This window comes from Belonocnema kinseyi, chromosome 1, assembly GCF_010883055.1.
Source record: "Belonocnema kinseyi isolate 2016_QV_RU_SX_M_011 chromosome 1, B_treatae_v1, whole genome shotgun sequence".
NCBI lineage: Eukaryota > Metazoa > Arthropoda > Insecta > Hymenoptera > Cynipidae > Belonocnema > Belonocnema kinseyi.
In genome coordinates, this window is record NC_046657.1 from 129476409 (window position 1) to 129489854 (window position 13446).

At 26.9% G+C, this 13446-nt stretch overlaps 1 protein-coding gene across 1 annotated transcript; it reads right to left on the reverse strand.

Annotated features, from left to right (window-relative positions):
• Positions 1-2484: 2484 nt before the first annotated feature.
• LOC117171144 (SET domain-containing protein SmydA-8-like) lies at positions 2485-12280 on the reverse strand. The gene is made up of 5 exons (XM_033358200.1): positions 12067-12280; positions 8129-8549; positions 7541-7918; positions 6578-6913; positions 2485-3027 (listed from the first exon to the last, which is right to left on the reverse strand). The coding sequence occupies exons 2-5, from the start codon at positions 8545-8547 to the stop codon at positions 2721-2723; spliced, it is 1440 nt and encodes a 479-aa protein (XP_033214091.1). The 5' UTR covers positions 8548-8549; positions 12067-12280; the 3' UTR covers positions 2485-2720.
• Positions 12281-13446: the final 1166 nt, after the last annotated feature.

Below are 13446 nucleotides of genomic sequence, written 5' to 3' on the forward strand. Positions count from 1 at the left end.
CTGGAAGATTTAATTTTGTAGGATGTTGAAAAAATTGTAAGAAAAATTTGAGTCCAAGATAATAAAAGAATGTTTATAGCTTTAAATTGATTGAAATTATATAATTTTAAAATTTATATACATTTTTCGATTGATTCTTATGTTCAATATTTTGACTGAAATTTTTTTATTTTTATTGACTGAAAAATATTTAGCCGAATGCAATTTTCTGTTATGATCCCTGTTCAAAATTTCTTAAGTTATATTTGAAAAACGATACTTTTAAGTTTCACTCCATGAATGTCCTTTATATTCTACTTTTTTTTAGTTGAAATATGATTTTTAATTAACTTTCATAAACAAATTGGTTTAGCAATTAAAAAATGTATGTTGTTTGTTAATGAGATTCAAAATTAAGCTAGGAATTAGACTATTCATAATTTTGGACTGGGGGTGCAAAATTATTTAAAGATAATTTAAATAAATGCGATTTCTGGGAAACAAACCAAATTTATTATGTTTATTAATAAGTTTTCAAGTCTGGCGAAATTTTAGTGTCCGGAGTTTCCCGAGTTAAGTAAAATATTGCATTAATAAATTAAAACTACTGCAGTGGATTTATGTAAAATATTCTGAACAATTTTTCATAAAATTTTGCATGAACTTGATCATTTACTCTTTAATTTTCATCTTATCACGTAAAATATCATATCGTTGGAATCGCTATAATTCGTAGATTTTAAATATTATACTTGTAAAATATCAATTGCTAAAAAAAAACTTATATTCCGCATTTTATTCCTCAATAGGTACAAAGGACTCCCGTTGAGCAGACTCGGCGGCAGCAATTCGGCTGAGAGATGGGAAGCCGCGAAATGGGAGAACAGGGCAGTATTTATTTGATCGCGGTCTACCTACTCGCCTTACCGTCTCCACTCGACTTCCCCTCACGTCGCTGACTGAGCGAGAGCGCTATGTCGAGCCTTGCCAGCGGTGGGGCCCATTTGTCCTAAGGAGGAATAAAATAGCAAACAGAAAAATGTTCTAATTTTGCAATTATAGATAAGAATCTTCTTCAAATTAATATTATTAATTTTTCGAATCGATATTCATGGAAAGTTCCACGAAAAATAATAATATCAATTATTATTTTTAAACTTGTAATAAAAAATAAAAATTGTAACTACTATATTAGATTCTCTTTCAGCTAAATCAAAAGAATTAGAATTTAATTCTGCTCCTGATATAGAATATATTGAATATGAAGGTCTCCCTCTAATTATTATTATATAAACTCCTAATCTTTAAAAACATAAAAATAATAAATTTGAATAATGTTGATTAAAATAGTTACGCATAATTATTTCTATTATTAATTATCAAATAATTATATTATTCTAGAAACTGGAGATAATACATAAAAAATGTGTTTATCACAATAACATTTTACATCTCTTAAAAATCATTCAAACCAATTCTTAAATAATTAATTAATCTTGAATTGTAATGTTAATGTTAATTTTTTGTTCTAGAATGACCATTTTAGTTGAAAATTTATCTCCTTGGTAGAAAAATCGTTTAAGAAAATTTAAGGTTAATTTTTTAAACTAAAAATAACTCTTGTTTGGTTGAAACGTCATCATGTTAGTGTGATATTTTTCTTTTTGGGTTCAAAAATAAATTATTTTGGTGAACATTATTGTTTTAATCTGAAAATTCAGCTATTTAAAATTAAACTAAAATCTGCGATAATTTATTCTAATTTTAATCTTTTGATTGTAACTGACATATAGTTATAATCGAAAAAAACGTACATTCTGAATATAATAATTTTTAACTTGTTGATTGCGAAATTATAACATTCTTATGTTTAGTATTTCATTCCTGATTAGGACAAATGGGCCCCACCGCTGGCAAGGTTCGACATAGCGCTCTCGCTCAGCCAGCGACGTACGAGGAAGTCGAGTGGAGAGGGTAAGGCCCAGGCTAAAAAATTATATAATTATACTTTTTATATAAAGTGAAGTTTTATATATGATATTCATTTGTTTTATACAAAAAATGTATAAAATAATTGAATATTATATATAATACAGATATATAATATATAATACAGATCTGAGGAAGGAATCATGCTGTGTTTCCAAAACGTAATCGTTTCGATTTTTAAAATAAATGTTAACCATTAGTCTGGAAGATATCGAAATTATTAGGTTCTGCCTATCTTTATTTATAAATTAATCAGGTATACTTATTTATATTAATAATAAGAAATTATTTAATAATTATTTTATTTTAAAAACTGGAGATAACAAATAAAAAAATTGTGTTTCTTATGATAAAATTTTATTTTTAAGCTTTATCATTTAAGTTGAAAATTCATCTCTTTGGTTGCAAAATCCTCTTTTTAATTTTAAATTAATTTTTTTAACTAAAAATAATTCTTGTTTGGTTAAGACTTTATCATTTTAGTATGATATTTCTCTCTTTGTTTAAAAAATGAATTATTTTCAAAAACTAATTTTTTAATATGAAAATTCGATTATTACATTTTTAGTTCAAAATTTATCTTTTCAAGTATTACATTCTTCTGGGTTATTGGGCTCGACACAGCGCTCTCGCTCAGTCAGCGACGTGAGGGGAAGTCGAGTGGAGAGGGTAAGACGAGCAGGTACACCGCGATCAGATGAAAATCGCCCCACAATATCGTTGCATCTATTTATTTTAATTTGTTATCCTCTTTAGATTTCAGATTTAATCAGTCTCAGCAGTTTTTCTCCAGGACTTCCAAAAGGTTCTGGCTCAAGTAACGAAATGGCTTTCGATAAGAGATTTTTTCTGTCCTGGCCAGGACAAGAAGCGAGTTCCCGGAGAGCAATTGCCGTGTAAAGTGCGAGTCTCGCCCCGTAAGGATCTACGATTGATGTCGTTGAAATTATTCTCTTAGAAATTTCTAATTTTTGTGGATCGTCAGGTGGTAGTAATTGTATCAAGGAATGTCCAACTGTGATGCAATGCTGGTGGCAAGGATGTAAAAGTCGGCTGAGCCTGGAAAAAAATACAAATTTCAAGTAAATATTCATTTTTTAAACTTGTTTGTTTTTACGTTTATACAAATATGATTTTTCTAAAGATTCTTGACAAATTCCAAAAAGGTTTTTAAAGATTTCCGAGTTGAATTCATAAAAAAAGGCTTTTCAACAAAAGTGGTTGAATCCGCAACCAAAAAAAGATCAATTTTTACCAGTTGCATGTTTAACCAAAAAGATGAAATTTTAATTAATTAATCACACTATGAAACGGTGAGATGAATTTTCAACTGAAATTATGAATCTTCGATCAAGACTGATTGTCACCAAAATGATGAGTTTTCTACCAGAAATACTAAATTTCAAACAAATATATAAATTTTCTAACAATAGTTTCATTTCTGAAAAAATATGAATTTGGAACTAAAAAATAAATTGATAATCAGCTTGTTCAATTTTAAAACTAAGCAGTTTAATTTAAAAAAAAATGAATTCTCAACAAAAAATGTGATAGTTGATATTTCAACAAAAAAACCGTGTTTAATTTTTAATAAAAAATAGTTCAATTCATCCAAAAAAGACAAAATTTCAACAAAACAGTTACACTGTCAACCGAAGAGATGAATTTTCAACTAAAATTATGAATCCTAAACCAAAAAAGTTAATTACAACCAAAAAGACAAATGTTCAACAAAATAAATAAATTTTTAAAAATAGTTACATTTTTAACCAAAGAGATGAATTTCGAATTAAGAAAATATTATTTTTTATTAGCTAGTTCGGGTTTAACCATATAGTTAAATATTCAACAAAGAAAGATGATTTTTTAACGAAAAATGTTTAAGTTGATATTTTAACTAAAAAAATATTTTTAGTTTAATTCAAGAAGAGTAAAATTAATTTAAAAAATATGAATTTTGAACAAATTAGTGATATTATAATCAAAAACAGATTAATTTTCAAAACCAAAAGACGAATTTTCAAACAAAAAAATTTTTCTTTAATTAAGAAAGAAAAACCACTTTACCCAAATTATTATTTTAACAGTTTTACAAGTATTTTGAAATATTTTGGTTTCTTTTTCAAAATAAAAAGTCTTTAAAAATTTCCGCACGAATTTTAAGAAAAGTTTTTTATTATCTGGAAACCTTCAGCAATTTAAAAAAGCTTCAAAATTTTACATATTGTATTACATTTTTGAAAAACTTGATAAATTTCAAATTATTTTGTAACATTTTCAAAACTTTTAAACGTTCTGAATATCTTAAAATTGCTTGATTTTTTTATTCTGGAGAATTTAAAGAACGCCTTAAGATATACCACAGTTTTAACCATTTTTAAAATGTCTATAAACAATTTCTTAAAATTATTCTTATTAAATAAATCATTCGTTCCAATTTGCCCTTCAATTTTAGGGAAAATTTTTATTATCTTAAAACCTTAAATTTTCTTTCGGAATCTTCAAAAATCTACATAAGGTTTAAAATTTTTTGAAATATGCTTAAGATTGAAATTATTATCGAATCTTTTTCAAACTGGTAAATATCTTTTAAAATCATTCAGTTTTTATAATTTTCTAAAAACATGGAAAATTAAAAGAAACGTTTAAAAATCTTCCAGATTCTTTTTCGATATATTTTGAAAGACTTTTCAAAAATTTGGGAATTATTTGGTTGGAGAATCCACCATTGTATTGAACTATTTTTTCTGGTTGACTTTAACTGTAAATTGTAAAAAAATTATTAATTTTTGCATGTAAAAATTTAACTATTTTGTTGAAATTTTGTTGCGTTTGAAAATCAATTTTTAACTAAAAATTTAACTGCCTTTTTTTGTTGATACCCGATTTTTTTAGTTTAAAATTCATGTCATTTTACTAAGTATTCTCCTTTTTTGGTAGAAAATTAGTATTCTTGATTAAAAATTCATCTTTTTGGTAGAAAATTCAATTACTTAGATTTAAATGATTTTTCTTCTTGTTGAAAATTCGTTTTTTTATTAATTGAACTCTTTTATTTTAAATTAATATATTTTTTAGTTGAAAATTGTTTTTCAATTGTGTTTTATTCTTTGGTAGACAATTCATCTATATGTTATAAAGTTAAAGTATTCGTCCTAAATTAAATTTGTTGTCTACAATTCAAATTATCGTGTTAAAGAATTAAACTATTTTGTAGAAAATTCTTCTTTCCTGGTAAAAATGTCAGATTATTTAGTTAAAAATGCAACTGGTTAAAAAATAATATTTTTGGGCTAAATATTAAACTACTATGTTGAAAAATTCGTCTTTTTCAAAAATAATTTTTTATGTGAAAAGCTTTAAAAGAATTTGAAAGAAAATGTGAATTTTGAATACTTTGAAACAAAGTAAAAGCGTGAAAAAAAGTGAAAGCGTTTTAAAAATTTCAAAAGGTTTCAAGACAATAAACAAGTTTTCTTAAGATTCATGAGAAAATTTCATGATTTCTTATTTCGTTCAAATTTTTAAAAACAATGATTGATTCTAGAATTACTAATTTGAAGGAATTTATTTTCAAAATTATAATTTTGATATGTTCGCTTCATTGTTCAATTTTGTTTACATTTTGAACAAATTTCAATAAATAATATAAAATGAAATAATAAATGTCTCTTGAATAAGATTAAAAAAAATTATATAATTTTATTTTTTACCATTTCTATAATATCTACCATCCCAATTTCAAGTTTTGTAATTTTGCAAGTTTAGAGTTAGAAACATTCAATGACCAAAATTTGCAATTTTTAAATTACCAATTTTATCATTTATTTTCACTAAATATTTTAAGAATTTTTGGTAAATTTTGAAGGAATTAAGTTTGAAGATTTAAAATTTAAAATTGCAGAATGTTGAAAAAGCTTTTAATTTGACATTGTACAATTTGAAACACTTGACATAAAAAAATTATTTAAATCTTAACGTTTCGAATTCGCAATTCGGTTGTTGCATATTTTCAAATATATTTTTTTCCTAGTGAAATTAAAAGAGTACTAAAAATTGAATATAATTACTTGAGGAACGTTTTTAAAAATAAGTTTGAATTTGTTTTTAATGCTTAAAAAATATGATTGAATTTTTTTCGGAAAGATGAGGTCTGATTAGAGTAGTTTCTGGGGAAATTAATATGGCCGCTAGAGATTGGAATAAACATAACCTATTTTCACTTTTATTTTTTAAAAAGTGTGTAAGAGGTATGATCAAGGGCTTTAAAAAGTGTTTGAAAAGGTTAGAATTTGACTAAAATCGGGATTTGTAAAATATGGCAGTGCGAATGTGTCAAAAGTCGATATGTGACATATGGTCACAAACTTTTCCGCCAGATGTGAGCTGGATACTTCGTTAGTCAATGAAGTAACTGCGTAACACTTTTCTTATTGGTTAAGCGTTTCGCAGCATGTGACGCTCCAAGGAGGAGGAGGAGGAGGAGGAGGAGGAGAAGAAGAAGAAAGTGGAGGAGGAAAATTGTTCTAGAAAATTCAAATTGTTCGACAAATTTAAATATTTTCATTCATTTCATTCATTTTTAAACATAAATTAAAATTAAAATTACCTTGAGAGAAGATCAGTGAGGACTTCGCGATTCGCAATACCCATTGCGCCCTCAACTTCTTCACCCAATCTTTCGGTTAATTGAGTGACTTCCATTGATGATAAAATCCCAGGACAAGAATTACAAGACCATTCAGTGTCTTCGTCGAGAGGATCCTTTGGGAGAACTAGGCCTGTTCCACAAGGACATTTTAAAGTGCCAAAGTGACTTCCTAGTTCTGAAGGATCTGCACAACGATCACAACGGCAGACGAAATATTTTGTGGCCAGGAGGTGGTCTCTTCGAACTCGAGTCGACCAAAAAGCGTGAGTGTATGTTGTACTCAGGTGTTCCCCCCTGAAGATAAAATATTTTATGTTTTTTCAATTTTCTCCAATTTTTACAATTCTAGAATTCAATAATTTTTCAAAATTACAATTTAAATGCACCCCCTCTGTAGATAGGCAGGAAGCGTTCTAGATACAAATTCTTCCTTACCGATATCGAAACTGTTCCACAGCTAAAGTGGTTCGTGTCCGTGCTAAGTTTCTGGAATGTTCTCGAAGGGTTCTGATGGCGTCACGAAACGATATTGTGCAATTGTGAGAGAGGAAGTTGCGCAAACTACTTTCATGGTTATTTATTATCTCAATTAAGCATTTTACGCAAACACATTCAAGATTGTACTTTGATTTGTCCTCGTTTTCTTCATGACTATATGACGCAGTATAAAAGGCAAGGTCAAATCAAAATACAACCTTGAAAGTTCTTAAGCGAAATGCTTAATTGAGATAATAAATACCCATGAAGTTTTTTACGGAAATTCCTTTCACAATTGCGCAGCATCATTTCATAACGTCATCTTCGAGAATATTCTAGAAGCTTAGCACCGACACGAACCACTTCTGCTTTGGAACATTCTCGATATCGGTAAGGTCGAAATTTGTATTAAGAACGCTCCTTGCCTATTGTCATTATACATACTTTTTAATAAAAGTAACAGCCTTGACAAAAATTCTCGGCCGGCCACTTTCATCGATAGAAAAACTGAATCTTGTATTTGCAATACATTGATGTTCCAGAAGACATGAGTTTTCATAAATTCCAACCGATCCCTCTGGAGGATTTGTTTCCAAAGCATTGACATCAATTAATCCACAAATTTTTGGTAAAATCTCTGCAGCACTAGGATCAGCTGATAAAATTGGAGCCAAGTGTTGAGAAACAATTTTCATTTCTTCGTAAGCCTCTGTCCCTGGGCCACGAGCTTCTTCGTGGCTTTGTAGTTTTGTAATTACTTTCCATTTTTTTGGGTTCTTGTGACGTAGAAGCAACATCCGGAGGGCCAAAAGAATATTGCATCTATTTTGAAAGGCCAAAATTGAGATATTTTATAGTGTCCTTATTCAAATATCGCGCGCAGCATGATCGCCACAATGGGCAACTAATTTTGGCGCGAAATTCAAATTCTGAAATGCCTTAAAGTCCATTTCGACAATAAAGAGTAAGTAGAACTAAATGAAAAATTCGATTTTAATTATAGATCAGTGACATTAAGTCTGAAATAGTTACCTGGGTAAAATTCTCGCCTTGGCGAGGAGTTTACACTCGAGGGCGTGTCTATCGTCATCCATGAGACCAGCGCAATCAATCCTGCAAGCTGGCCAGGAGCATCCGATGCATCTGGCTGGTATGTTTCGACTTCCACATCCCACGCAGACTCTCTCGTCGGTGTGAGGTGCAAGCCCAAAAACAATCGGCAATTCTGAGATGATCAAATCGCCCGGATTCAAGTCCCGGGTCGATATGAGATATCTCCCAAGTTCGGAATTTTCTCGTATTTCCCAAGCGCGACAGGTGGATTTGTGGCGCTTCCAGTCATCTCGTTGGTGGCCCTTGGTGCAATAAAATTGTCCCTTACAATTGCTACAGCGTAGGGTTGCCGGTTTTTGGCAAACTGCACATGCCCCTTTCAATTCCTCAGAATCCATTCCTAAAGATTTATAAAAAAAGAAGAAAATAATCAATTGTAATCTCAGGGCTTATCTTAAGGCGAATTCATATATTGAGATAACAGAAATTGCACAATTAAAATATAAAAATGACAGGTAGTTGAAATAGTAGCGTCAAACATTTTTCATTCGTTTTTTTAAATTGAAAATTTAATTAACCCATTTTTTGAAGGAAATTAATTTTTTGGATAGAAATTTAATATTTCTAATTGAAATTTATCCACTTTGTAGAAAATGTAACGATTTCATTGACAAAATACTTTATTTGGTTAAATTTTTTTTCACTTAACAGTAAGCTATTCTATTTTAATTTGAAACTTCATATTTTTGGTTAAAAATGTATTTTTTTTCTGATTGAAAATGTAACTTTTCTTGAAAATCCTTTTTTATTTTATAAGAAAAATCATTTTCTAAACTGGAAATGTAACTATTCTACTTTGGCAAGAAAATTGATCTTTTTTTACCAAAATTTCAATTATTTTATTCAAAAAACTTATTTTCCATTGAAAATTCATCTTTTTGGTCGAAAATTCAACTTTTTGGTTAAATTTTTTCTTTTGGGTTGAAGATTCATCATTTTAGTTAAAAAGTCCAAATATTTTCGTAGAAATTAATATTTTTTGGTACAAAATATAACAGTTTAGTTGGAAATTCGTCTTTTTTGTTTGAAAATTTATCTTTTTTAGTTGAAAATTTAAAGTTTTGATAGAAAATTCATCTATGTTGATAAAAGTAATCTATTTGGTGGAAAATTATTCTTCTTCACAGAAATTCGTCTTTCTGGTTTAAAATTTAACTATTCCATTGTTTGTATCATTTTTAACCGAGATTTAATATTTCTGGTTAAAAAATTAACTACTTGGTTGAAAACTTAACTATTTCCTTGAAATTATGCTTCATTTGGTTGAAGATTTTTTCCCTGAAAAGTGAACTATTCTATTGTAAGTTGAAAACTCATCTTTTTGATTGAAAATGTATTTCTTTTGTATTTATTTGGTTAAAAATTGATTCTTCTGGTTGAAGATTCATCATTTTAGTTGAAAGTTCACGTATATTCAATGCGAGCCAATCAGAACTATTCCGAATCATTCCGATATCTGTATCGGAACCAATCGGAATCAATCCGAACCAATCCGAAAAAAGTTTTGAATCTCGTTTGTTGAAAAAAGTTCGAAAATTAATCCGACTTAATCCGATACTTCTATCCGAAAGCTTCCGGACAAATCAGAAGTAAATTTTCAATCCAAATCAATCCGAACACTGATTCAGTCAAATTGAAAATCAATCAGTATCCGGATTGATTCTGATTCATTCAGATTCGAAATTTATTTCGAATTCCTTACAATTCTTTCGGATAGAAGTCTCTGATAGAATCGGATTGAGTCCGATTAATTTTCAAGTTTTTTTTTTAACAAACGAGATTCAAAACTTTTTTCAGATTGGTTAGGAGTGATTCGTATTGGATCGGATACAGATATCGGAATAATTCGGAATAGTTCTGATTTGCTCGGAATGAATTCCTTTCCGAAACTTTCGCCAGGGATATTACCCTTTTTGGGGGGAAAATATGACAATTTAGTTGGAAATATTTATTTTTGTACAGAAAATTTATTATAACTGAACATTTAACTATTTCATTTTTTGTTGAAAATCCATCCAGATCCATATTTTGATATTTAAAAAACAACTATTTGGTTGACAATTCATTTATTTAGATTGAAATTCATCATTTTGGTAAAAAATTAATCTTTCAAGTTAACAATTTCTCCCTTAGTTTAAAAACTTATTTCTTTGGCTCAAAATTTAACTTTTTTTCTTGAAAATTTATCTGTTTTTGGGTAAAAGTACAACTATTTTATTGTAAATCTGTCTTTGTTGATAGGAAAATAATCTCATTAGTTAAAACTTCATCTTTTTGGCTTAAAATTTATTTCTTTGGTTGAGAATGTAATAATTTTGCTAAAAAAAATTTTAATTAAACTATTTCATTTTTATGTGAAAAATTGCTGTTTTTTAAATAGAAATTTGATTTTCTTAGGTGAAAATTTATCTAGTTCGTCGAAAAATAAGTTTTTACTGCAAACTTAACTATTCTACTTATGGTTAAAACATCCTTTCTTTGATTAAGAATCATTTTTCTAAATGCAAATTTAATTATTTTATATTTGGTCGAAAATGTATCTTCATTAGTTAAAAATGTATGCATTTATTTGAAAATTTGTCTTCTTTTGTAGAAAATTTTAATATTTGGTTAAAATTCACTTTTTAACTGAAATTTCACTAACGTAATAAAAAATTTATTCTTTTAGTTGAAAATTTATTCGTTGAGTTGAAAATTTAACAATTTCATTAAAAATTTGTTTTCTTAGATAAAAATCAAATTTTCAACTGAAAATGTAACTATTCAATTTGGGTCGAAAAGGTATCTATTTTATTTGAAAATTAATTTATTTGCTTGAAAATTCACATTTTTAGGTTTAAAATGCAACATTTCAAAAAAATTTTTTCTTTATCGACTGTAAAATTTTTCTTGGTTGAAAATTCAATTCTTTTGTTTAAAAATTCGTATTTTTCGGTTTAATTTAACAGGTTTTTATTAAAAATTAAAATATTTTTTGGTTAAAATATCAACTATTAAATTTTTCATAAAATCCTTTTTCTTGGTTGAAAATTAACTTTTTCAACTGAAAAATTAATTCTTTCATTTTCGGTTGAAAATTTGAATATAAAATTATGTATGACTGTTGGCACTAAAAGTGTTTACAATAAATTTATAAACAAATATTTTTTACAACAATATTACTGACCTTCTAGAGGTAAGATTGTTTTTATATAAAAAAGAATAATTTAGAACGGGCAGGGTAAATATAAATTTATCTGGAAAAAGTCATGGAAAGTCAGGGAATTTTAAAATTGGGATTTGGTAGCAACTCCGAAAAACTAAATATCGAAAATAAATATATTTTTTCAAGTTAAAAAAAATTAAAATGAAATTAATATTGCCATTTTTTAATAATTCTAATTGAATTTTGAATTGTTTAATTTCATTCTTTATTTTAGTTTTAAATAGAAGAAACTTAAATTCAGCTACATTCGCCTTTAAAAAATTTCAAATTTGTCTTAGCCTAAAATTGAAGAATTTTGAAATCGAAGTAGATTTATAAAATTTATAAATTGGGAAATTTATTAAAGATTTAGAAATTCGAAGAAATCAAAATTAATCAATTTCTCTTTCAAAATTTCAAATTGAAAGTCAAACTTAACCTTCATGCAAATTTTATAAAAAATACTCATTTTTAATTAAAGTTTGTAATAAATACTAACTAGAAATTGAAAAATCCGGTTATGCAAGTTATGAAATATCAACAATATTTAAGAATTACTAAAAAACTGTTCACTTGACCTTTAAAACTGAAAACGTATTTTTTAATCAAATATAATTGTTTTATAGGTATTTTGTGGAAAATAAAGTAATTAATCCAAATTAAAAAGACTCACCAGATAAAATTAAATTACGATATAAACTCGGGAAAGTTCTTGGGTTTACACTGAATTCTTAATTTATTTTATTGGCACCATTTTCTTATTATAAATAAATAAAGCTCACTTTTATAAACAATTGAATATCGCCGATTTTATCAATAATAATTTTTAAAATAAATTTTTGGGATTTTTAATTTCCATTTAACTTGAACCCCACGATATTACTGAGATACAATCGGCGCCATGCCAGATTACTTATTTTTAACTCTGCTTTTGAAGTTTCCATGTTTCTATTTCCCTAAAATTCTAAATTGTCAACTCGGCATCTAATTTCGTGTGAATGCGAGTTGTTCCGATAAAAAATATAGGTCGCGTGTAAATCAAGAAAATTGAAATTTCGCTAATACTACGTGTTTGAAAATTTATTTACTTTTTTAAATCTTCTATCTTCATAATTATTTTTTTTTCTATTTTTTTCACTCCCATTTTGATTTTTTACACTGAAATTGTGCGATTTTGTACAATTACTGAAACCAAACAATTAAAAAATTGATTAAATATATATTTTATTGTATAAAAAATAGTAAGATCAAATATTTGTTGATAAACGAAGAATTTGTTAAAAATAACCATAATTTTCAAAAATACATTGCACATTAAAAAATTTTGTCTTTGAATTAAATACTTCATTTGGTCGAATGTTATTTTTCGACGAAATATAATTCTTAAAAACTCTACCATTTTATTGAAAATTAAATTATTTACTTAAAAATTTATCTACTATATTTTTTTTAAGAATTCATCTTATCGTTTAATTAATAACTCACATTAATTTTCTGGTTGAAGATTGAAATATTTGGTTCGATATTAGTTTTTTTTTGTCGTTGAAAATGAACCACTTTCTAAAAAAAAATATTTTTTTGTATGTTGAAGATTCATCATCTTAGTGGGAGATTCATATTTTTAGTTGAAGTTTTTTTATTTGGCTGAAAACTCGTTTTTTTGTTAAAAAATTTTTTTAACTGAAAATTAAAGTCCTCCATTTTTTGTTCTTAATCGATAGGTCTTAGTTAAAAATTCATCTTCTTTGGTTCAAAACTAAATTATTTGCTTGAAGGTTAAACCACATCGTTAGAAAATAATTTTTTATTTAAGATTCATAATTTAGTTGAAAATTCTTGTTTTTTAAATTGAAAATTGAACTATTTTGATAAATTTTTGTTCTTAAAAATTAATTTTTTAAACTGAACAATGAACTGTTTTTTAATTCATAATTTTTTGGTAGAAAATTCGTTTAAAAGTTGGACTACTTTGATAAAAATTCATTTTATTGGTTGATAATTTAACTATTTTGTTGAAAATTCATTTTTTTATTACTTAAACTGATTTTAGTTA

What these genes read in the sequence shown, in the direction of transcription:
- LOC117171144 (XM_033358200.1), bottom strand. Translation starts at nt 8,547, where the DNA reads ATGGATTCTGAGGAATTGAAAGGGGCATGTGCAGTTTGCCAAAAACCG. An exon ending in AAGGCGAGAATTTTACCCAG is followed by an intron (nt 7,919 to 8,128) that starts GTAACTATTTCA and finishes CTTTCAAAATAG; the next exon opens with ATGCAATATTCTTTTGGCCC. An exon ending in CTCACTGATCTTCTCTCAAG is followed by an intron (nt 3,028 to 6,577) that starts GTAATTTTAATT and finishes ATTTTTTTCCAG; the next exon opens with GCTCAGCCGACTTTTACATC.